This window comes from Geotrypetes seraphini, chromosome 1 (assembly GCF_902459505.1).
Source record: "Geotrypetes seraphini chromosome 1, aGeoSer1.1, whole genome shotgun sequence".
In the NCBI taxonomy this organism is placed as follows: domain Eukaryota; kingdom Metazoa; phylum Chordata; class Amphibia; order Gymnophiona; family Dermophiidae; genus Geotrypetes; species Geotrypetes seraphini.
The window spans coordinates 28,983,839-29,009,298 of NC_047084.1; the positions used below are offsets into that span (position 1 = coordinate 28,983,839).

The 25,460-nt window shown below is 47.9% G+C and overlaps 1 protein-coding gene across 1 annotated transcript in view; it reads right to left on the reverse strand.

Annotated features, from left to right (window-relative positions):
* POC5 (POC5 centriolar protein) overlaps positions 1-25,460 on the reverse strand; it is a 201,582-nt gene that overhangs the window by 95,382 nt on the left and 80,740 nt on the right. The window contains exon 6 of the mRNA XM_033929309.1: positions 10,653-10,829. Coding sequence (XP_033785200.1) covers positions 10,653-10,829 — 177 coding nt within the window. The remainder of the gene's footprint in view (positions 1-10,652; positions 10,830-25,460) is intronic.

Here is a 25,460-nt window from a genome sequence, read left to right on the forward strand (position 1 = left end):
ATTTAAAAGCAGTTTAAAGAGCCTTCTTTTTAAAGATGCCTTTAACTGAAAATACAATGTCCAACTAAGATGTAATACTTTATGATTTCAGCCATCTCCTAAATTAAGATTTTCAACAGTTCTCTTATTCGACCCCATCTCCGCCAGCAATCCTCTTCTTCCTTCCCTCATTATGTACTTCCCTTTTATGTACTTTTTCTTTAAAATTGTATTTCCTCCCTTCTTTGCTACTGTTTCCCGTGGTTTTAAAAAGCAAATACCTAAGTACGTCTGGTAACGAATTATGTATATGTGATTTTTCTAAAATCATATTTTTACCTTTTGTACAACGCTTTGTATTTTGGTAAAGTGTTCAATCAAATAATATGAATAAATTTGAAACTTGTTTCTTATCTCTGCTAATCTTTCTTCTTGTAGATCTCCTCTGGAGCCTGAACTATCGGGTAGTGCATCCATTCCAGCCTTGGCTGCAGAACTTAAAAATAACACCAACCCCCTCTGCGAGGTGACATGTGCGGCCACTCCCCTTGAAGTTCAGTAGGTAGTAAAGCTAGGACTATCTAATACAAATACATAATCAACAACTGCCAAGAAAAGGCTAAGATAGGATAATAAGAAATTGAAACATTTCACACCTGCAAAACTGAGGAACAGGTCACTAAAGAAGACCCAGCCTAAACAGCAGAAGGGGCACCATCCCAGGACCCCTAAAACCCCATAAGCTTAAATAAAAGGACACTCGGGGAAAGGTTAGCGAGGCTGGTTAAAGAGAGAAAGCCAACTTACCAACTTACTGGCAGGCAACCTGCAAATTGGACAAAACAGATAGGCGGGAGTTCAGGCTCCAGAGGAGATCTACAAGAACGAAGATTAACAGAGGTAAGAAACCTAATCTTTCATTCTTGTACAATCCCTCTGGAGCCTGAACTATTGGGACGCATCAAAGCAGTCCCAAATCTCAGGGGGGCCCAATGAGCCCGCCGCCAGAACAGAAGGGCCAAAGCCGCAACTCCCATAGCTGCCACATCAAGCCGGGAAAACCCAGAAAATCAATATGAAGGGAAACCCACGTGGCCACCCGACAAATCTCCTCAGGTGACTCCACATGAAAGTCAGCCCACAAGGAAGTCCTTCCTCCGGGAGAGTGAGCCCTCACGCCAAGGGGAGACTGCTTCCCCGCTGCACATTGGCCGTGGAAATGCCCGCATGCAACCAACGCGAGAAGGTAGCCTCGGAAGCAGGCTGACTCCGGTGTGCGGGGCCCACCAGGACAAACAGATGGTCTGACTCACAGACACCACAGACATGTACTGCAATGCATTTCAATGGCAGCCAGCAATACACAGTACAGGCATAGGGAGATCATTACCTCAGGAGCAGATTAAACTGGATATTTCAAATCTTATGGCCACCTCAACTTTCTGTCACCTCAGATCACGACCACCAGGACCCCTCAGGGAAATCAGGGAAGACACGCAGCGCGGTTCCAATCCCAGCGTACCTCCTTGGAACTGCAGCAGCCTGTGCTCTACCCCTTTGCGGACGAACCAGAGGAGAGATGGCTCCCAAACCTGGAGACCCGATTCAATCTGCAGGCTGTCCAGAAGGCTTACTGCAGTTTCAGGCTTACAGAGCACCCTGCAGAAGCAGACAAACTTTAAAACGTCTGTGATCTCCCGCAGAAGGATCACTCGCACAGAGTTGATCTGCAGCACGAGGGCAAACCTGCGGTACCGCAGAAAATAAAAGACTAGGAATTAGAGAAATAAAATCACGAGCAGAAGTTCTCAGCAAGGCTGCAGAATCAAACTGAACTTCAAGGGGAGTGGCCACACAGGTGACCTCTCAGAGGAGGTTGGTGTTATTTCTAAGTTCTGCAGCCAAGGCTGGAATGAATGCACTACCTGATAGTTCAGGCTCCAGAGGGATTGTACAAGAAGTTATTCAGAATAGTGAAGACACAGGGGGATTGCGAAGATCTGCAACTTGACATAATCAGGCTCGAGGAATGGGCATCAACATGGCAGATGAGGTTCAACGTGGATAAGTGTAAAGTGATGCATGCAGGTAACAAAAATCTCATGTTCGAATACAGGATGTCTGGGGCGGTACTTAGAGAGACCTCCCAGGAAAGAAACTTGGGAGTTCTGATCGACAAGTCGATGAAGCCGTTCACGTAATGTGCAGCGGCGACGAAAAGGGCAAACAGAATGCTAGGAATGATAAAGAAGGGGATCACGAACAGATCGGAGAAGGTTATCATGCCATTGTACCGTGCCATGGTGCGCCCTCACCTGGAGTATTGCGTCCAGCACTGGTCGCCATACATGAAGAAGGACACAGTACTACTCAAAAGGGTCCAGAGAAGAGTGATTAAGAAGGGGCTGGAGGAGTTGCCTTACAGCGAAAGATTAGAGAAACTGGGCCCCTTCTCCCTCGAACAGAGGAGATTGAGAGGGGACATGATCGAAACATTCAAGGTACCGAAGGGAATAGATTTAGTTGATAAGGACAGGTTGTTCACCCTCTCCAAGATAGGGAGGAGAACGAGAGGGTACCCTCTAAAATTGAAAGGGGAGAGATTCCGTACGAACATAAGGAAGTTCTTCTTCACCCAGAGAGTGGTAGAAAACTGGAACGCTCTTCCAGAGTCTGTCATAGGGGAAAACACTCTCCAGGGATTCAAGACAAAGTTAGACAAGTTCCTACTGAACCACAACGTACGCAGTTAGGGCTAGTCTCAGTTAGGGTGCTGGTCTTTGACCAGAGGGCTGCCGTGTGAGCGGACTGCTGGGCACAATGGACCATTGGTCTGACCCAGCAGCGCAATTCTTATATTCCTAATGTGAGCTAAGGACTTTGCACATCCAGATGTGCTCAAGTTTTTTTGAAGCTTATGCAACTTCCTTGAACCAGTCCTATTGGCCTTTGTGTCTTTTCCTTTTTAGATTTTATGTTTAAAGGGGTCACCCTAAAAACAATGTTCTGGTTGCTATTTTGCTGATCAGAAGGATCTCAGAATTACAGGCCCCGTCACACAGAGAGCCCTTTCTGGTGTTTTCCAGTATCCTCATTCCTTCCAAAATTTTGTGTTGGCCCTCCATGTTAACCAAACTATTGGATTGTCAGTTTTGTAGGCCAAAGGTGTTGAAGATCAGCGCAAGTTGTATAAACTGGACACAAAGAATGCTGTAAGATTATGTGTGCAGGACAAAGGAGTTTTGCTATTCAGACTGTGTTGTTTGGTGGTCAGAAAAATGGGCGGCTTAGCTTCCAAAGCAATTACTGCTAGATGGACAAAGGAAGCATTGCTACTATTTGGGTTTTTGCCAGGTACTTGTGTCCTGGATTGGCCACCATGAAGATGGGATACTAGGCTAGGTAGACCATTGGTCTGACCCAGTAAGGCTATTCTTATGTTCTTATCAATGTAAATTTTTAAACAGCAGTCGGCCTTCGAGCATCCTGATGGTCAGAAAACTGTTTAGTGCCTCCTCAACAGATTTTCAAGGCTGCTGTTTGATCATCTTTGCATTCATTTGTAAAAGATTATCGAGTGGATGTTCAGGGTCAGCAGGACGTGGCCTTTGGCATGTAGGTCTTGTCAGTAGAACCCATCCTTGAAAGTCATTATTCTGGTACTTCCCATCAGTCTGGACTGGTCTGGAAGGACACAAAGGAAGGAGAAATTAGATCTTACCTGCTAATTTGCTATTCTTTAGTCCTTCCAACCCAATCTAGAATCCTCCTGGATTTAAGAGTATGGTATATTTATATTTATTGAAAACTTCTATACCGCTACTATGACTGGGGAGTCAATTCAGAGTGGTTTGCATGAGCTTCTGTAATGGTGTTACAATACAGAATTAGCATTTTTGGGATGGTTTTCAATATTTCAAGAATATGGGATTATAAGTATAAGGCAATAGGTGGTCAAGGGGACTGCCTCCAAGGAGGCTGCCTGAGACCCCAGAACCTGCAGATAAAACCAGGCCGAGAGAGCAGGACAGTCCAAGAGAATTCTGATCTATTGACGAAGGTTCTGTCCACTGGACCTGAGAAGAAACACACGACCCTGTCTGAAGACAAAGAGAAATCCCAGAAACTCTAAGGACTGGGAGGACGTTAAGCGTCTCTTCCTGAACTCACTAATGCCTGCAGCAGAGACACTACTATCCCTACCGCACCTTCATACCTGAGATGGAGCCCAGATCAACCGCTGTCCCAGGAAGGGTGGACTTGGACCCCTGCAGGTGGAAAGTCTTCTCAACTACAACACTTTGACAAAAGTGCAGGAGCTGTCGTGAGGCACAAGGGGCAGAGCTGCGAACTGGAAATGCTGTTGCAGAACATTGAAATGTAGAAACCTACAATACTCTGAGCAAATGGAAATATGGAGATCCAGGGACACTTGAAACTCCCTTGAAGACAGCTAACACTGTGAAGTCCGTTGTTCATTCAGAAAAAGGGAATTTGCAAGAAGTGGGTGACCGACTGCACAGAAAATCCAGAATATGTCTGTCTCTAATCCTCCAAGTCTTTCTGGCACAAGTATCAAGAGTAACAAAGTAACATAGTAAATGACGGCAGATAAAGACCTGAACGGTCCATCCAATCTGCCCATTAGTTATACCCATTAAAAATACATGATTAAATTACCTTGTCTCTTCTTTGATATTTCTGGATTATAGACTATAAAGTCCACCTGGTATTGTCCTAGATTCCAAATGCTAAAGTTGCTGTCCGAGCTCACTCCAGCCTATCCTACCATCCTGTTTGCAGGATATCTACCATAAAGTCTGGCCAGTAACATCCAAGACAAGATACGATTTTTGCAGTCACAGCACCCAGAATATGGAATTCCCTACCATCATTTATTAAAGAAGAAAAATCATTGATTAAATTTAAAGGACTGTTAAAATGCTGGATGTACAAGGATGCTTTTGAGACCTAATTATTGGAATCCTTACAGATCCCATTTGATGCTTAAACTCATTAATCCTCTTTCTTAGGCTCAGAGAATTTGGAAAAAAACAAAACAAAAAAACAAAAAAAAAAGTTCTTAATTTTTTACTATCTATAATAATAATATGCTAAGCGCGCATGCGCACTCTCGCCACGTGTTCCCTGAGATCTGAACTGTCGGGATGTGCCAGCGAGAGTGCGCATGCGCGCTTACTATGTCACCAGGACTCCAGCCGGGACTGCAGCCAGCCGCCGATCACCCCCACAAGCCCGCTCCGCTCCTCCGGTCTCCCTGGGCCCCGTCTGTAGCCCAACGCAGAGGCCAAAATTGCCTCCGGCATGCTGCTTTCCCAAGTGTCCGGTCCTATGCGGGACCTCAAGCGCAGTGGCCATACTGAGGGGTAGCCCGATCCTCGCTAGGGGTGGCCTAAAGTGCACGTCCGGCCATTCCTCAGCCCGGACCCGGCTGGAAGTTTCAGTCTCTGCCTAAAACCCTTATTGCCGTGCCTCCGCATGCGCACTTTAATACAGGCATGTGGAAGGCTTGAAAAAAACAGGCAGCAGCCGCGACCAATAGAAGGCCAACTGGGAGCATCGCGCAGAGCACGCTGTCCAATGGCAGCCGAGAATGGATGAGGCCCAACTCCAAATGCTCTGCTGCGCCATGGGCTGAAAACTAAACCGAGACAGTACAATTTAACCACCAGGCAGTGCAGAGAAGCAGGCATTTGAAGGCCAGGTAGGAGAGATAGAGTACGCGGATGGGGTGGAGATGAAGAGTCAAGTGCATGAAAAGATGCTGGAATAGGTGTGGACTTTTGCAGGATTTTTGAGAGGGAGAGGATATAAAAACAATGAAAGTAGATGGTGATCATGGATGGAAGAGAGGACATAAATTGTGACAGCAGTGGAAATGAGAGAAAGGAAGAAGTGGTGGACCATAGATAAAGGGAAGGGAAGAGATATTGCCCATGGAGGGGAGGGGAGATGGAAAGAGGTAGTGCAGGGAAGTGTGTGTGTGTGGGGGGGGAAATGCTGCTGATGCACATGGGGTGGGGGGAGGAAAATGCTACTGCACAGGGAAATGTAGGGGGAGGGAATGCTGCTGTGGCTGCTGCACAGGGAAGTAGGGGGTAGCGAAATGCTGCTTCTGCATAGGGGGCAGTGAGAGAGACAGATAGAAAGAAAGACACACAGAGAGAGAGGGAGAAAGAAAGATAGACAGCGGAAGGGAGACAGAAAGAGAGAGAGACAGAAAGACAGACAGACAAAGTGGGCCAGGGAGAGAGACAGACAGAAAGAAAGACAGTGGGAGGGAGAGAGACAGAAAGACAGACAGACATATATTCTAGCACCCGTTAATGTAACGGGCTAAAAGACTAGTACTTTTATAATTACTTTTAAACTTTCTTACCCTCCATTTGTATTTTCCTTATATGTATTCTTTACTATACTTATTGTAGTTCTCCCTACTTCCCTTATGTATTGGTACATCAGGTCAGTTTGTGTGGGTTGTTGTTAATAATTAAGACCTTGTTTTTAATTGTAAATCGCTTTGAATTAATATTGCGATACATCAAAATTTTAATAAAACTTGAAAACTAAACTTAAACTCATGTTCCAAGTTCATGGAGTTCCCATTGATGCCCTTCCCAGCACATCCTACACCAAATCACCGCATATGGGACACAGACTGTGCAAGTCTGTCCAATACCAGCCTTAGTTCTTTAATTTACATCCTTTTTTTTTTCTAATTAGAGATTCTCTATATTTATCCCATGCTTTTTTGAATTCTATCACTGTTTTCTCTTCACCACTTCCCTCGGGAGGGCATTCCAGGCATCTACCACCCTCTCTGTGAAAAAGAATTTCCTAACATTGCTCCTGAGTCTTCCTCCCTGCAATCTCAAATTATGCCCTCTAGTTTTACCATTTTTTCTTCTCTCAAAAAGATTAGGTTCTATGTTAATACCTTTCAAGTATTTAAACATCTGTATCATATCTCCCCTGTCCCTCCTCTCCTCCAGAGTATATATTTAGGTCTTCCAGTTTCTTCTCATACTTCTTTTGGTTCAAACACCTTATCATTTTTATCGCCTTCCTCTGGACCACTTCATCTTTTTATATCCTTCACCAGATATGGCCTCCAAAACTGAATACAATACTCCAAGTGTTGGCTCACCAATGACCTATATAGGGGCATCAATACCTCCCTCTTCTTCTGCTGGTTATTCCTCTTTCTATGCAGCCTAGCATCCTTCTGGTTACAGCCACCACCTTATCACACTGTTTAGATGCCTTTAGATCCTTGGACAGAATCGCCCCAAGGTCCCTCTCTCCATCAGTGCTTATCAACCTCACACCTCCAAGCACATAAGGTTCCCTCAGATTTCTACACCCCAAATGCAACACTGTACTTCTTCGTATTGAATTTTAGTTGCCAGATGTTAGACCATTCTTCTAACTTTTGCAGTTCCTTTTTCCTGTTTTCCACTCCCTCCGTGGTATCCACTCTGTTACAAATCTTGGTATCATCTGCAAAAAAAGCTAACTTTACCTTCTAACCCTTCAGCAATGTCACTCACAAACATATTGAACAGAATCTTGGTCCTTCCCTGGCAATTGACGTAGGCTACTGCCATCGCATTGTCAGAGAAGACCCTGATCGCTTGGCCCTCCAGAGTCTTCTGCAAACTCATCAGAGCTAACCATATGGCTCTAAGCTCCAACTGGTTGATTGACCAATTTTGCTTCCAACACCCCTGAACAGAACGATTGCAATGGGCTCCCAGTCCCAAAGGCTGGCATCTGTCATCACCACGATCCAGGAGGCAATATGTTGCGGTACTCCCTTGTGGAGCGAATGTGGAAGAAGCCACCATTCCATGCTTGCTTGGGTTCCAGAGTCCAAGATAGACAGGCCTGCAAGGCATCCCTGTGCAGAGCCCAGCGAGAGAGCAAAGCATGCTGAAGAGGACGTATGTGTGCCTCGCCCAAAGAACCACATCCAGCGTGGAAACAATGGATCCCAGAACTTGGAAGTTAATCCCATGCCAAAGGAGCCAGCTGTTCTAGAAGGGAAGAAATATGGGCACACAGTTTCAGCATGCGGGCTTCTGGTGGATAGATGCGGCCCGGAGCTTTGTAGAAGAAAACTCCCAGATATTCCAGCGAGTGCGTGGGTACCAGATGGCTCTTCCTGAAGGTGACACTGCAGCCCAGGTCTACCAGCACCAGGAACACCCGCTCCACCGTGCCCTGTCCCTTGGTCAATGAGACAGCTTTGATGAGCCAATCATCTAAGTAAGGAAGAACTTGGTGACCCATTTTTTGCAGGTAAGCTGCCACGACAACTACCATCTTGGTGAGGGTCCAGGGCACTGTTGCCAGCCCAAAAGGCAGAGCAGAGAATTGGTAATGCTGTTCCAGAACATGAAATCGCAAAAATTTGCAGTGGGACAGAAAAATGGGAATATGTAAGTACACCCCTGTGAGATCCACAGAGGCAAGAGACTCTCCTGGGGCCACTGCCGCAATGACCAAACTCACGGTCTCCATTCAAAAGTCTGGCACCTTGAGAGCTGCATTCATGTGCTGAAGATCCAGAATAGGCTTCCAATCTTTTGAGCCTTTCTTTGGCACGATAAAGTATATAGAGTATCTGTCTGAGCCTGAGTGTTTGGGCGGCACCGGACCTATAGCTTGACTATCCATCAAGCGCTGAACGGTGGCTTGAACCTTGAGCGCTTAGTCTGGTAAACACTGCAGGAGAGCCCATGAACCAATCTGTCAGTGGCCAGACAAAGTCCAGCTTGTAGCCCGACTAAAAAATGTCTAAGACTCACTAGTCGGATGTAATATACATCCTTGTGGGAAGAAATGCTGAGAGCCAGACCCGTCTGAAGAGAGGCATCCTTCAGCCTGGCATCATTGTGCCTTTTTGGCAGAAGGTGCAGAATGGGAGGTGGAAGGTTGGGAATACCTATAGCCAGTATACCGTTGTCAGGAACCCTGTAAAAATCTCTGCGACGTGGCACTTGCATACGGAAGGGATCGCCTTGAGCCATGAAAATTAGAACAACCAGAACCCCTGGAGAGTCTAAGTCTGCTATCAGGCAGAGTCTTAGAGCAATGGTCCATCACAGAATCCATCAGGTCATCCAGACCTCTACTAAACAATAACTGCCCCTAAAAGTCTAGCCAAAGTAGCCTTGGAAGTGGAATCGCCAGCCCACTGTCTGATCCAAAGCATTATGCGGGCAGAGATGGAGCACGCTGACACCTTTGCCAAAATCACAATATTTTTTATACTTCCCAAACTCCAAAAATGGCGATTTTAAGATTTTTCAGGAGGGGGGAATACAGAAGAACATTAAGAAACACTCAAAACCCCACATTTCCAACCTCATCCAATTCCTCTCACAGGCTGTCAGCCTGTGCACTCACTGTGACCTGACAAGATCTGTGCTGTAGCCTGCTTTCAGCTCTCTCACAGTAGCTGGATGAGATAATTCACTACCACAATGCTGGGAATGCTTCTGTAAATCTGATCTTCAAGCTGCCAATCAGACTCTTATGCCTGACTATACCTCCACTCCTACGGACCAATGGATGCACAGCAGGACGGGTGAAGACGCGAAGATGCAGTCAGCACCCTGTGAGACACTTCCAAGTCACCTAAACGTGCCCAACTGCCTGTGCTCGACCCCTGCTTAACAGTAGGTGAGTCCCTGTCAGGGACGGCCCTGAGCTCCAGAGGCTAGCTTACAGGTACTCAATGGGATCGGCCTGTCAGCTACAGACTAAAGTTTGTGTATTCTCAAGCAGGCAGAGCTTTGAAATCACTCCAAGCACCTCAATTCCTGTGAAAGGGACAAATTAACACTGAATAAAAATAATAAAACGGGGAGAGCAGAACAAACACTCCTGCAGGCACACTTGCAGAAAGAAAAAAACTGTAGGTAGAGCTAGAGAACCCAGTGAAGTACAGCAGAGGCAGAGTGAAAAATTCAGAGTGGATTCCTTCTGCAGCAGCACAGGGCTATGGGGATATAACCCATCTGTTATTGTCTTATCTATTGCACTGGAAAGATGATTAGAAAAATAAAATCACCAAGACAACAAAGGTAGAAAAATTATTTTATTTTCAATTCAGTGATTGAACTACAAGTGTCAGTTTTGAGAATTTACATCTGATGTCTATATTTTACACTATTCAGGAAAAAATGCATTTCTCTCTTATTTCTCTGGTGGTACTGCAAGCAGAATCTGGCATCATAGGTTTCATTTGTATATATTAGTACTTTTACTTTGTGGTCCTGTATTGCAAAGGGTTCATCTATGTTCTGCTTTGTGTGACCAAGGGCAGGTGTTCTGGTAGGAATGAATGATAAATGTCGAGAAGCATTATTGGCATTATGGCCCGAAGTACGAAGATATTTGTTGGCTCTCCTTCAGCTCTTTTGGACCCAGAATGGCATTCACATAAAAATTAGCGAAGACCACTGCCCTATGGTTTAATTAATTATAAGATTCTTTTCTGATAAGCAATTATTTAATGCTCCCCTACACAAAGCAGATCTATTGCTAAGGTCGGTAAATTTTTCTACTTTCAAGGACAAACAAAACCAGAGGAAAAGATGATCAATTTTGTACACTAGATGTTTTGAGCGTCAAGAAAAAGTTACCTCATCTTTTCTCTGGGTAGAAGTTTCAAAAGTGCGTAGCAGGTCTTTCAGGTTGTCAATCTTTTTGTACAATTGATTCACATATTCTGTGTGCTTTTCTTGATGTCTTTTTATTTCCAGTTTATGTTCGTCAATCATTGTACGTCTCCATTTTCTTAGTTCAGCCATAACATTTGTCTGGAAATAAAGCATCACCATATAAAGTTTAGTTATATATATATATTTTTTTTTTTTTTTGCAAGTAACTTTAGGTTTTTTGGTTTTTTTTAAAATAATATTTTATTGAATTTTTAAAATACAGAAATATATAGATAAACATAACAGAATTACAGTACCACATTGCAGAAATGTGCAAAGCATATCAATAATACAATATTACAATAGAATAAGCTGAGTACTCTCAAAGCATAATAGGGTCAATTTTCTGAAGGAAAAGGGGATAGAAGAGTATAGATAGAAGGTTAGTATACAGGACCTGGCCTGATGGGCCGCCACGTGAGAGGACTGCTGGGCATGATGGACCTCAGGTCTGACCCAGCAGAGGCACGGCTTATGTTCTTGTTATTATTGAAGTCCTTACAGAACTCATCTAGAGGGGCCCACGTTCTAGTAAAATTAGCAATATTATTTTGCTTAATCGCTATTATTTCCTCATATTTCCTAATAACACAGATGGTTCCACCATTCAAAGAAGTTAAGCTTAGAGTTACCTTTCCAATTGCAGATAATATGATGAATGGCTAGTGCAATCATAGACTCAAAGATTTTATTGAATGATGCTGGTAACAAGATATTGCTTGAATTCTGGACCAAATACCCGACCAATAAACTTACATATTTGCATAGTTTAATTATATTTTAATGATTGTACACAGGATTAAAGTTACTCACCTGTAGCAAGTGTTCTCTGAGGACAGCAGGACAAGTGGGCAATGTCATCTGATAGAGTCCTGGCACAGAGACTACCCAATGTTCCAAAAAAACTTCTAGAAGTCTTTAGTAGGCCGGTACTGTGCTTGTGCAAGCTGTGGGAGACCCATAGTTAGATAAAAAGGCATAAACAATGTAATTCCAAGGGAAGGTGGGAGGGTATGTGAAAATAACTTGTTCTACTGTCTTCTGAAAATACCTGCTACAGATAACTTCACTTTTTTCTGAGGACAAGCAGGACAAAGGGCCAGATTCACTAACCTGCTCGATCGGGCCTGATCCGGGCAGGTCCGACGAATCCAGCAAACTCCAACATACAAATGAGGGTGATCGGAGGAACGCCCCCATCCGCCATCATGGATCGCTCTATAGCGATCCCCGTGCATGCGCAGACTATCTTCAGCCGAAGACCTGAAGTTATAATTCCATTGTACAGATCCATGGTGAGACCTCATCTGGAGTACTGTGTTCAGTTTTGGAGGCCACATTATCAAAAGGATGTGAAGAGAATGGAGTCAGTTCAGCGAATGGCCACCAAGATGGTCTCAGTACTTAAGCATCTCCCATTTGAAGAACATCTAAGCAGGCTGCAGTTATATTCTCTCGAAGAACGCAGAGAGAGGGGAGATATGATAGAGACATTCAAATATCTCACTGGCCATATTGAGGTTGAGTAAGATATCTTTTTCCTTACGGGTCCCACAGCAACAAGAGGGCATTCCCTCAAACTCAGGGGTGAAAGATTTCATGGTGACATCAGAAAATACTTCTTCACCGAAAGGGGTGATTGATCGATGGAATGGTCTTCCACGTCAGTTAGTTGAGGCCAGTAACTCGCTCGACTTCAAGGGACGATGGGATAAACATGTGGGTTCGCTCCGGGGAAATGCTTAGAAGGAGGGTTCTTGTTGAGGGAGGGTTCTTTGAGTGGGCAGACTTGTTGGGTCGAAGGCCCTTTTCTGCCTTCATACTCTATGTTTCTATGTCTGCGCATGCACTGGACCTCTGGCCTGGCACTTTTTCTTTTTTAAAACTTTTTTACAGCCCGTGGTTTTCACCCGCTTAAAGCCTGCGGGTTAAAACCACGGGCTTACACTGCGGGGAAGGGTAGGAGAGTCGGGGCAGGCAGGCAATGAAGGCAGTTCAGGGTAGGCAGGCGATCAGGTCAGCGTCGGGGCAGGCAGGCAGATCGGGGCAGGCAGGCAATCAGGGCAGTGTTGGGGCATGCAGGCAGATCGGGGCAGCATCGGGGCAGGCAGGCAGATTGGGGCAGGCAGGTGATCAGGGCAGCTACAGTCGGGGCAGGCAGGCAGATCAGAGAAGCAGGAGATCGGGGCTAACAGGGCTGAGAGCAGGGCGGCAGAAGGCAGTCGGAAAGGGCTTCAACGACTGGTCCTCAGCAGTTGCTTTTATGGCTGATTGGCCAGCACAGTTGAATCGGCAAATATGTTTAGTGAATCGCGTTCCTGCTTACTTGCATGCAGTTCCTCTCATTTGCATGCGTGAATCGGATCGCAAAACAGGTTAGTGAATTCTGCAGGAGGGAAATTGGGTCGCAAAGGGTTCGCAAACCAATCAGTACACGATCGGTTTGCTTAGTGAATCTAGCCCAAAATACACTCACATCCCTAGCTACCAGGCTCATTGAAAACAAAACACAATGGTCAATAGGGACGCGTAATGTCAAAGCCAACGACATTAACAATATAACATTTCCTGTTGAGAAGGTGCAGCCTGGAACAGAAAAGAATGGGTTTTTGAGGATGGAGTTGGATTCTAGACCCCAAACAAATTCTGCAGGACTATCTTACCAAACAGCTATTGAGTATTCTGTTCAAAATATAATGAGATGTGAATGTGTGGACTGAGGACCACATTGTAGCTCTGCAAATTTCCTCAATGGAGGCCAACTTCAAGTGGGCTCCCAACATAGCCATGGCTCTTGACACTCTAAACTCAGCCCAGCCTGGGCATAAGTGAAAGAGATGCATTCTGCCAGCCAATTGGATAAAGTGCTGTTACTAATGGCTGCTTCCATTCTATTTGGATCAAAGGAAATAAAAGGCCGAGTGGACTGTCTGTGGGCTTTAATCCGCTCCAAATAGAAGGCTAAGGCTCGCATGTAGTCCAAGGTGTGCAGTGTGCTTTTTCCAGGATGGCCACAAGGCCTTGGAAGAATGTTGGCAGGACAATTGACTGAGTAAGATGGAACTCTGACACCACCTTAGGAAAGAATTTGGGATACGTGGAGAACCACTTTGTCATTATCAATCTTAGTGTAAAGTGAATCAGCTACTAGGGCCTGCAGCTAACTGACCCCGCAAGCTGAAGTGACAGCCACCAAAAATAAGATCTTTCAGGTCAAGTAATTCAAAGGGCAAGAATCAGGCAGCTCAAAAGGAGCTAGATGAGGATAACACTGAGACTCCATGACACAGCTGAAGAACATAAGAATTGCCGCTGCTGGGTCAGACCAGTGGTCCATTGTGCCCAGCAGTCCACTTACACAGCGGCCCTTAGGTCAAAGACCAGTGCCCTATTTGAGTCAAGCCTTACCTGCGTATGTTCTGGTTCAGCAGGAACTTATCTAACCTTTTCTTGAATTCCTGGAGGGTGCTTTCGCCTATAACAGCCTCTGGAAGATCGTTCCAGATTTCTACCACTTTCTGGGTGAAGAATAACTTCCTTATGTTTGTACGTAATCTATCCACTTTTAACTTTAGAGAGTTCCCTCTCGTTCTCTCCACCTCAGAGAGGGTGAACAATCTTTCTTTCTCTACTAAGTCTATTCCCATCAATATCTTGAATGTTTCGATCATGTCCCCTCTCAGTCTCCTCTTTTCAAGGGAGAAGAGGCCCAGTTTCTCTAGCCTCAGTCAACTCCTCCAGTCCCTTAAACATTTTTGTTACTCTTCTCTGGACCCTATCGAGAAGTACTATGTCCTTTTTTATGTACGGTGACCAGTGTTAGACGCAGTATTCCAGGTAGGGGCGCATCATGGTCTGGTACAGCGGCATAATAACCTTCTCTGATCTGTTTGTGATCCCCTTCTTAATCATTCCTAGCATTCTGTTAACTCTTTTCACCACCGCCGCACATTGCACCAAGTTTCCAAGTTTTATTAGTGCTTGATAAATCGCTTATTAAATACCTAAGCGATGTACAATTCAGGTAAAATATAAATACAAATACATTGACCTTTAAATTAAAAACAAAAAACAAAAAAACATACTGGGTTAACACACATGAAACAAGCGGGTAGAAGGGAAAAGTTACAATATATTTGTAGAGGAAAATACACGGATGGTTCATTGACTTGTCTACAAGTACTCCCAAGTCTCTTTCCTGGGGGCTCTCTCCCAAGTACAGCACCGGACATCCTGTATTTGTGCATATGATTTTTGTTACTGACATGCATCACCTTGCACTTATCCACGTTGAACCTCATTTGCCATTTCGCGGCCCATTCCTTGAGTGCGTTTATGTCTCGTTGTAGGTCTTCGCAATCCTTCTGTGTCCTCACTACTTTGAACAACTTTGTATCACCCACAAATTTAATCACCTCACTCGTCGTACCAATTTCCAGGTCGTTTATAAATATGTTGAAGAGCACGGGTCCGAGCACCGAACCCTGCGCCACTCCACTCATGACTCTTTTCCAGTCCGAGTATTGTCCATTTACCCCCCACTCTCTGTTTCCTATACGCCAATCAATTTTTAATCCATGTGAGTATATCACCCTCGTTTCTATGGCTCACAATTTTTCAAAACAGACGTTCATGCCGGACCTTGTCAAACACCTTCTGAAAATCCATATATACAATGTCAACTGGGTCATCCTTGACTATCTGCCTGTTTACTCCCTCGAAGAAGTGCAGTAAGTTTGTCAAGCAAGATCTACCTTTACTGAAGCTGTGCTGGCTGGTCCTCATCAGATTGTGTCCATCAAGGTGATCGATGATGCGGTCCTTTATCAGCCCCTCTACCATCTTTCCCGGTACTGACGTCAGACTCACTGGTCTGTAGTTTCCTGGATCTCCCCTCGATCCTTTCTTGAAGGTTGGTGTAACATTTGCCATAGAAAGTTGCGCGGGGACAGAAATCCCACCCGTCCCCTCCAAAATCCCACCCGTCCCCGTGAGGAATCCTTCCGTCCCCACCCGTCCCCGTGAGGAATCCCTCCGTCCCCACCCGTCCCCGTGAGGAATCCCCTCCGTCCCCACCCGTCCCCACGAGAAATCCCCTCCGTCCCCACCCGTCCCCGCGAGGAATCCCCTCCGTCACCATCCTTCCCTATAAACTTCAGAAATAGTTATTTTATTTAATTATGCTACTGAATTAAAGGCTCTGGTAGAGACCCATTTACAAATAAGCAAAGAGACTTTATTAATTTGGAAATATTAATTGGGAAGAATACATACTTTGTAAATGGGTTTCTAACAGAACCTCAAAGTAAATATAAAATATAAATACTCAGCTGATGAGAATCCACAAACTGTCAGCTGAGGACTTCCTTTGCAGTTGGCCGGGGGTCCCTTTTGCCAAGCTTGGCAGGCAGCAGTAGCGTCCCTGAGTCACAGATGCTGGCACCTCAGTGGCTCATGGATGCTGCCAGCGACTGCTGCGCTTGGTGGAGGGGAGTTCTGGCCATCTCTAGAGGAGGTCCTCTACTGGCGGTGCTTGGTGATCCCCACCAGTCACAGCAAGGGTCAACAAGTACTTCAACACTGTAGAAATAAAACCAGAAATGCATTTCCTTTTCTTTTGAACACAAAACAAAGACATCTGCCATATACATTTCCCAAAGCTAATAATAATAGTCAATAAATTCCGTTTTTTACCTTTGTTGTCTGGAGACTTATTTTTCCATAAAGTTGGTCCCAGTTTCTTTTTTCCGCTTTCCCATCTTCTGTAAATTCTTCTGTTGCTGTCCATTGGTTCCCCCTACCATGGTCCAGCATTTATCTCTTTCTCATCTTTCGTGCCTGCCCACCAGCCCCATGCCCAACATTTCTCCTTCTATCACCCCTCTCCAACACTATGCCACATCTCTCCCTCCATTCCCTTCATCACTGTCCAGTATTCCTCCCTCTTGCATCCCTTTCAATCTGTCCCATTGTTCTCTTGCCACATTTCTCACTCTCATCTTTTTCTTCCCTATCACATTCTGTACCTTTCTCCCTACGACCAAAAATTCTCCTCTTTCTTCCATTTGCCGTGTGTACACAACCATCTCTCTTTCCCGCTCATTGACACACCCACACCCAATTCTCTCTTTCTATTCCCTCCCCCACCTCAGCATCTCTTTCCCTCCCTTCCTCTCTCCCCAGTTCATGATTTCTGTGTCCAAAAATGCATTCCCTTCCACCACTTCATTCGAGTCCAGATAACAGCAGGGGTTGGAGGGAGCCTGCAGCAAGCCATATGTAGCCGACCCAGAAGTCTTCCCCCGAAGTCAGAGCTGACATCGGAGGGAAGGCTTTGCATCAGTCTGGCGGTGGCTGAGGTGTCAGGTGGGAGGGGGTAGATACTGGATGTAGGAGGTGAGAGGAGACAGACTGTAGATAGAAATGGGGAGGGATCAGACACACTGGATGAAAGGGGAAAGATAAGACAAGCTGGAATGCCTGGGGAGAGAGAAAAAGACAGATGATGGATGTAAAGAAAAGGAGAGGGGAAGAAGACATTGAATGGAAAGGAGGAGAAGGGGAGGATACGGATGGAAGGGAGGAAAGAGAAAGATGGAGCAGACACTGAATAGAAGGGGGAGAAAGAGAAATGAAGCAGATGCTGGGCTGAAAAGAGGGGAAAGATGGGCAGATGCTGGATGGAAGGGGGAGAAAGAAGGGTGGATGATGGAAGGGATGACAGAGGGGGCAGAAAGGAGGAAGAGAGGAGACAGATCAGATGCTGGGCAGAAGCAGCAGACAGAGGGGCAGATGCTGGATGGAAAGAGGAGGAGGGGCAGATGCTGGATGGAAAGGGGCCTCAGGTCAGCATCTGAATGGCCGTGCAAGTCTACATGGGTTCAAATGGTGCCACATACTGCTAGACCCCTCCCCCCAGTCCACTGTGCTTTCTAGAAGCCAGTATTGTGGTGCAGCCTGGTCCCTGCTAGGTTTTCTCCCCCTAGATTGGGACAGACTGTGCTTTTGCCAGCAGAGGCAGAGTGGTGAGCCTGCACGATGGCGCAAAATAGCCCCCCTCCCCACCCCACCCCACCCCACAAGTGTCCTCCACCCAGAACAGGACCGAATCTGGGTTCCCAGTGGCTTAGCAGTAAGCCTACCAAGGCATCCCCTACCGAGAATGGAACCAACTCTGCATTCCCGGCCTTTGTATGAGGGAGGCCTGGTGCCCCAGAGTAGGAAGACTTAGAGCAGGGGTGCCCACACTTTATGGGCTTGCGAGCTACTTTTATAATGACTAAGTCTAAATGATCTACCAACAATAAAATTAAAAAAAAACACAAAGCACAATGAAAGGCAGAGAAAATGTTAATTATTCATATTCCGGGTTTTTTCAAAGAGGTCACGGCAGATGACTCTATGCAATGTCACCTCGGTAACAAAATACAAAAATAGACAAATACACCCCCTCCCTTTTTAATAAACCACAATAGTAGGTTTTAGCACAGGGAGTTACGCTGAATGCCTCGCGCTGCTCTCAATGCTCATAGGCTCCCTGCGCTAAAAAACGATATTGCAATTTAGTAAAAGGGAGCCATAGTGCAAAATATAGACAGCAGATATAAATTCTCAAAACAAGACACATTTTGATCACTAAATTGAAAATAAGATCATTTTTCCTACCTTTGCTGTTTGGTGATTTCATAAGTCTCTGGTTGCACTTTCTTCTTCTGAATGTGCATCCAATCTTTCCTCCTTTCTTTCAGCCTCCTGTATGTTTCCTCTCCTCCAGACCTCATTCTCTCCCCCAACTTTTTCTTTCTGTCTCCCTGTTCCCCCTTCTTTCTGTCTCCCTGTCTGCCCCCTTTCTTTCTTTCTCCGTGCCCTCCCCCAAGCCACTCGGTTTGCTGCCACTGCCATCGGGGAATAGCCCCCAAGCCACCGCTGTCCCAAGCTTTCCCTGCAGAAGCGTCGCGCTGACCAGCATTCCGCTCCCTGACGTCAATTCTGACGTAGGAGAGGAAGTTCCGGGCCAACAAGGCATTTCTCTCCTCATTCCATCCAGCCTGAGCCCCATCTCTCCTTGATCCAGCATTTCCCTTCTGTGTTTGTCAGAATTACCATTCCACCTATTTTCCAGCATCACCCTTCTTTGTGTCCATCTCACCTATATCCCTATCTCACCACTTTTTCAGAATCTTCATTTGTCTCTGTCCTTGTCTTTACCCCATGTTTACCATTTGCCCTTTCAATGTCTTTATCTCCCCCCTCCCACACTTTTTCAGCATTACTTCTATGTCTCTATTTCACCTCCTCTTCATGTCCCCTCTGTATCTCTATCCTTATTCAGTAGGTCCTGCTTACCCTTTCTCTTCTTTGTGTCACTATCTCCATTTTCAGCTTTCCCCCATTTTCCTTTGTTACTGCACCCGGTAGCCAGAATCTTTCCACCCTCCCTCCACTCCGGCCCAGCCCAGTATGAAATATTTCCTTTTGTTTCCCTCCCCTCTCTCTCTCTCTTCTCCTCCCTCACCCACGAGTCCTGCATCTGGCCCTCTCCCTTCTACCTGCACCTGGCAACACCCCCCTGCTCCGCGGCTCTCTTCAGCAACTCGTCAGCAGCGGTGATCAAGACAAGCTGCCGACATCGAGGCCTTCCCTCTACGAGTCCCGCCTTTGTGGAAAAAGGAAGTTGAAACAAGCGGGACTCGCAGAGGGTAGGCCCCGACATCAGAAGCTTGTGTCGATCGCTGCTGCTGAGTTGCCAAAGAGAGCCGTGGAGCAGGGGGTGTGGCCGGAAGCAGGTAGAAGGGAGAGGGAGATAGGAAGGCTGTAGAAGCTCCGGAGCATGACACTGACCCCGGCCAGGATGATTTCTTTTTCAGGCTGCTGCTGCTGCTGCCGCTGCCACCCCCCACCCGAAATGACAAAAACAGCCTAATGCCCGCGTCGGCGTCTTTGACGTCAGGGAGAGGAAGGCTGATAGGCCCGGTAGATCGGGACGGCAACACGAGTCTATCACGGAGCCCGGGATGGGCTCTGCGGTCGACTCACGTTGCATTCCTGAACTACCGGTTGATCGCGATCGACGTGTTGGGCACCCCTGACTTAGAGCCATAGCGCACGAGACTCCCACGGGGATGAAAACAGCCTACCTAAATTCTGGCGATGCAGGCATGCAGCTTACAAGTCCGGCGTCGCAGCGGAAATAGCCATGCTGAGCAGTGAGCTCAGCACGTACACAGATGAAAGCCTTGCTTGCTGATTGGTCCGGCGGCTCGGCGGGGCGGGGCCGTCGGACCAATCAGCAAGCAAGGCTTTCATTTGTGTACGTGCTGAGCTCACTGCTCAGCATTAGAGAATGACACGGTGAAAAAATTGGTCCCCGTCACCGCCCCGTCCCCGTCTCACCATCCTCTGCACCGCCCCGTCACCGTCATTCCCTTCACCGCCACTGCCACCCCATTCACCGCCCCGTCACCGCCACTGCAACCCCATTCACCGCCCCGTCACCGTCACCGCTGCATACATAAAAGCCTCAAACGGGTACGATTTTATATACTTTTCTAATATCTCCCCTATGTATCTGCCATTGCCCCCCCCTGTGTCCATATACCATCCCCATGGCATGTCCCCTTTTTGTCTCTGTCCCTATGCCCCATGCACATAATTTCCCCTCTTTCTGTTACCTTCCTGTGTCCAGATTTCCCCTATCTTCCTCTTCCATACCAGTGTGTCTCTTCTTTTCAACCCCATCTAGCTTTTTTCCCTCTTTCTTCCCCCCCCCCTGCTTCTAGCATCTGGCTCACCTGCCTGTCCTTCCCTTTCTTTCCTGCTGTGGGTTTTTCTTTCCGTTTTCATCACCTTGGCCCAGAATCCTTTTCCCTTTCACTCCCTCCTTACAGTCTGAGCCGGGAACACGGCTGATCGCACGGTCCTCGCAGCCCCCACCCGCCTGCCCAATCGATCCTAGTGTTTAGCCAGCTCTCTCCCTTCTCCTCACCTTAGTTTATAGGTTTTCTTTTTCAGCGACCTGCACGCTTTCCCAAAGAGCCGCACACGCGCGGCTGCTCAGTGTTCAATCTTCTGCTCTGCTGCAACTTCCTGTTTCCGGTTGCGTCAGAGCAGAAGATCGAAACTGAGCAGCAGCGGCTCTTTGATAGCGTGCGGGTCGCCGAAAAAGAAAATCTACAAACTAAGGTGAGGAGAAGGGAGAGAGCTGGCTAAACACTAGAATCGATTGGGCAGGCGGGTGTGAGCTATGGGGACCGCGCGATCCTTCATGCCTCACTGCGGGGACAAGACCCATTCACCGCCCCGCGGGTAAACCGCCACCATGTCATTCTCTACTCAGCATGGCTATTTCCCACCGCGACGCCGGACTTGTAAGCTGCATGCCTGCATCGCCAGAATTTAGGTAGGCTGTTTTCATCCCCGTGGGAGTCCCGTGGGCCAGGGGGCATCCCCGTGGGAGTCCCATGGGTCAGGGGGGCATCCCCGTGGGAGTCCCGTGGGCCAGGGGGGGAACCCGCGGGACCAGCGGGATCCCCGTTCCCGTGCAGACCTCTAATTTGTCACTTTCCAGTCTTCTGGAATCCTTCTTGATTTGATTGACAGATTGGCTATTAGTTGAATCAGTTCAGCTATAACCCTTTCAGTTCCTTGATTACCCTCAGGTGGATGCCATCCGGTCCTGGGGATTTATCGTTTTTAAGCCTACCTCCCCATTTTCATTTCCTGTGTATAGCCTGTTGGCTTCTGGTACTTTGGATATATCTTCTTCGGTGAATACAGACGCAAAAAATGTGTTCAGTTTGTTGGCGATGGCTTTGTCCTCTTTCAGTTTACCATTATTCCATGGTCATCTAACTGCCCCACTGCTTCCTTCGTGGGTCGTTTCCCTTTAATATATCGAAAGAACGGCTTAAAATTTTTTGCCTCCTTGGCTAGTGTTTCCTCATAGTCTCTTTTGGCACTTGCTTTGATGATGTTTGTGCTTTTTCCAGTTTTCATGCTTTTCCATTCCTTAAACAAAGTTTTCTTGTCTCTGATCACTTCCTTCACCGCTACAGTGAGCCATGCTAATTCCTTGTTCTTTTTCCTGTTGGGAACCCTTGTTGATACGTGAGATTTTGTGCCTCAGTGACTATCCTTACAGTGCTTATCCTCTTCCTAATCTTCTTCCTTACCATGACTCTCATCCCTTCGTAGTTCCCTTTTTGGAAGTTCAGTGCCATGGCCGTCACTCTGGATTGATTTTTTTGTCCCTGTGTCCAGGTTGAAGTGGATCATTTTGTGATCACTGTTTCCCAGCATCCCTTCTAATTCTATACCTTGTGCCAGTCCTTGTAGTCCATTTAGAATTCTCATATTTTCCTTGACAAGATGTTCCAGGAAGCAATTGGGCACCACAAAGTAAATGGAGTACCTGCCCGTGCCCCACTCCGGAGGGGGCACTGGAACAACTGCCCTGAGATCTAGCAAGCGCTGAAGGGTCTGGCGAAAAGCCTGCGTCTTCCCAGGAGTCTGACATGGAGAAGCGAGGAAAAAATCCGGCAGAGAGCGGGCGAACTCCAGGGCATAACCGTCCCGCACCACCTCCAGGACCCACTGATCGGACGTGATCTCGGCCCATTTGGGGAAAAAGTCGCGCAGCCGGGCCCCCACCGGAACCAAAGGGGGCGCCGGCAAGGCGTCATTGTGCAGGACGGGAAGCGGGGGAACCGGCGGAGGGATTCCCTGCCCCCCGAAAGGGCCCCCCGAAAGGGCTGCATGCGCTGGAAGAACCGACCCCGGGAAAACCCCGGAGACTGGAAAGAAGCAGCCCCACGCCCAGGGCGATACTTGCGAAATTACCGCAAACGCCCCCGGGCCGCACCACCCCGAGACGCAGGGCGGGCACGGTCCTCCGGCAGACGGGGCACTTTCGAGTCCGACAGAGTCTGAATCAACTTATCCAATTCCTCCCCAAATAAAAACGACCCCCGAAAGGGAAATTTAGTAAGCTTAGCTTTGGACGCAGCATCCGCCGCCCAAGCGCGCAGCCACAAAACACGCCTTGTGGCCACGCCAAAAGCCATAGACTTAGCCGAGATCCGCACCAAGTCATATAGAGCATCTGAGAGGAATGAGGCAGCCATCTCAATCTTCGCTACCTCCTGATCCACCAGAGACCAGTCATCAGACTCCCGATCCAAGACACGCTCCGCCCACCGAAACACGGCGCGAGCGACCAGTCCCCCACAAATAGCCGCCTGGACCCCAAAAGCAGAAACCTGAAAATTTTGCTTAAGAATGTTCTCCAACTTGCGCTCCTCGGAGTCCCGCAAGGCAGAACCACCCTCAACAGGCACGGTATGGCGCTTGGAAATTGCCGAGACCACCGCATCAACGACTGGCGAAGCTAACGTAGCCCGATCCCCTTCTGGAATGGGATACAGGCGAACCATGCTGCGCGCCAGCCGAAACGGCGTCTCCGGCGTTTTCCACTGCTCTAGAATAATATCCCGAATATCCTGATGCATAGGAAAAGAGCGGGAAACGGAACGGATCCCCCGTAACAGAGGGTCCCCCACACGCGGAGTCTCCGGCGGCGCGTCCTCAAAACGCAAAACCGAAGAAACCTGTTGAATAAGGTCAGGCAGCTCATCTCTCTGAAAAAGGCGCACCACGGACGCCTCTTCACCGGAGAACGGGAAACCCGACAACCCGCCGCCAGCTTCCGTCCCCTCCAGAGGGTCCTGGAATTCCTCAGAAGGGTCCAGGTCCTCCTCCAGACCGACACGTTCCTCCGACCACAAATCCTCGTCCCACGACACCCGCGGATGCTTGGACAAGGGAGGCGGCGGAGGGGACGCCACACCAGACGAGAGAGGCAAAGCCGCAGGGAGCGCGGAGGAAACCCCACCCCCCGAAACCCCCTGGGCGCAACCGGGACCCCCAGCCGCCTGAAAATAGGCTCTGCATAAGGAAAAAAAGAAATCAGGAGAAAAACCCCCTGAGGGTCCCAAGGGACTCCCTGCCACAGCAGGGGACCCAGCAGAAACCTGCCCCTGCATGGTCAAAACAGGGGTAAGGTCACCTGAGGTGGAAGACAAAATGGAGGGGCCAGACAGAGAAGATGGCGACTTTCCCGCCAAAAAAGCTCCCTCCATAGCCTGTAGCGGCTGAGAAACCTGAACAGTCTCAGCCGCTAAAGCAGGCAAGCCGGCATCAGCTGTCAAAAAATCAGCTGAGAGGGAATCCTCAAAAACCCGACCGTTGGCGGCTCGGGGAATCCCTCCGTGGGCGGATGGAGAAGACCGGGCTTCCCCACTGCTCCCTGCCGACTCGCGAGGCACCATCAGCGGGGAGCTCTGGGCGCCTGCAGCCGCTGCCGACGGAGCTCCTCCACCGCACCGACCTGAACACCGCTTGCACAGGCCGGCCGCGAGTGCCTCGCGTCTGGAGCACAATGAGCACTTTTTCCCTTTAGAAGTGCTCATTGCTCCATACGCGACCTAGCTGTAAAAAAGTGCAGGTTAGTTGAAAAAATACAGTAAAATACAGTTTTCTTAAAGGGAAACAACCCTCCAAACCAGCACTACCTCAGGTTTTTTTTTTTTTTGGTTTTTTTTTTACAGAACAGACTCCACAGGCTCTCGAAGCAATATGCCTTGCTTGATTTAGGGGGCAAGGCTTACTGCTGAGGCTCCTCTAAAAAAATGTGGGGAGGTGGAGGAAGTGGGGGGAGGGACCCCGCTCGAGACCCGCCGGATTTGACACCCCCGAGGTCGGACGAACCCCCAAACAGGGTCCGCCCAAGCTCCGTCCGGCCAAAAACAGGGACAATAAACCCCCTAAACAAATTCCAACAGCCCTACCAAGGGAGATGGGTACAGATCACATCAACACCTGCTGGAGACTGAAAGAAGACTGAGGGAAATAGAGAAGGGAGGATAGTATATACTGTCCCAAAGTTTTGTTTTCAGTCTCCACCTGCTGGTCATGATTGGATATATACCCATTCGTAAAGATTAACCTCTACTGGTCTGGAGAGTGCTAAAGAATTTTCATTTATTTATTTTTCATTTATTTTATGTATTTTAATACTGCCTATCAAAGTTATCTAAGCAGTTTTCAATCAGGTACTCAAGCATTTTCCCTATCTGTCCCGGTGGGCTCACACTCTACCTAACATACCTGGAGCAATGGAGGATCAAGTGACTTGCCCAGGGTCACAAGGAGAAGCATGGGACTTGAACCCACAACCTCAGAATGCTGAGGCTGTTGCTCTAGACCGGGGGTCGGCAACCTGCGGCTCCAGAGCCGCATGCGGCTCTTTTCCACCTTTGCTGCGGCTCCGGTAGTGTGTCACGCAGGCATGCAGTTACAAGTCCGGCGTCGCGGCGGGAAATAGCCACGCTGAGCAGTGAGCTCAGCACATACACAGATGAAAGCCTTGCTTGCTGATTGGTCCGGCGGCCCCGTCCCGCCGTGCCGCCGGACCAATCAGCAAGCAAGGCTTTCATCTGTGTACGTGCTGAGCTCACTCAGCATGGCTATTTCCCGCCGCGACGCCGGACTTGTAAGATGCACGCCTGAAAAAGAAATCATCCTGGCCGGGGTCGATGTCATGCTCCGGAGATCTACAGCCTTCCTATCTCCCTCTCCCTTCTACCTGCTTCCGGCCACATCCCCTGCTCCGCGGCTCTCTTCGGCAACTCAGCAGCAGCTTCTGACGTCGGGGCCTACCCTCTGCGAGTCCCG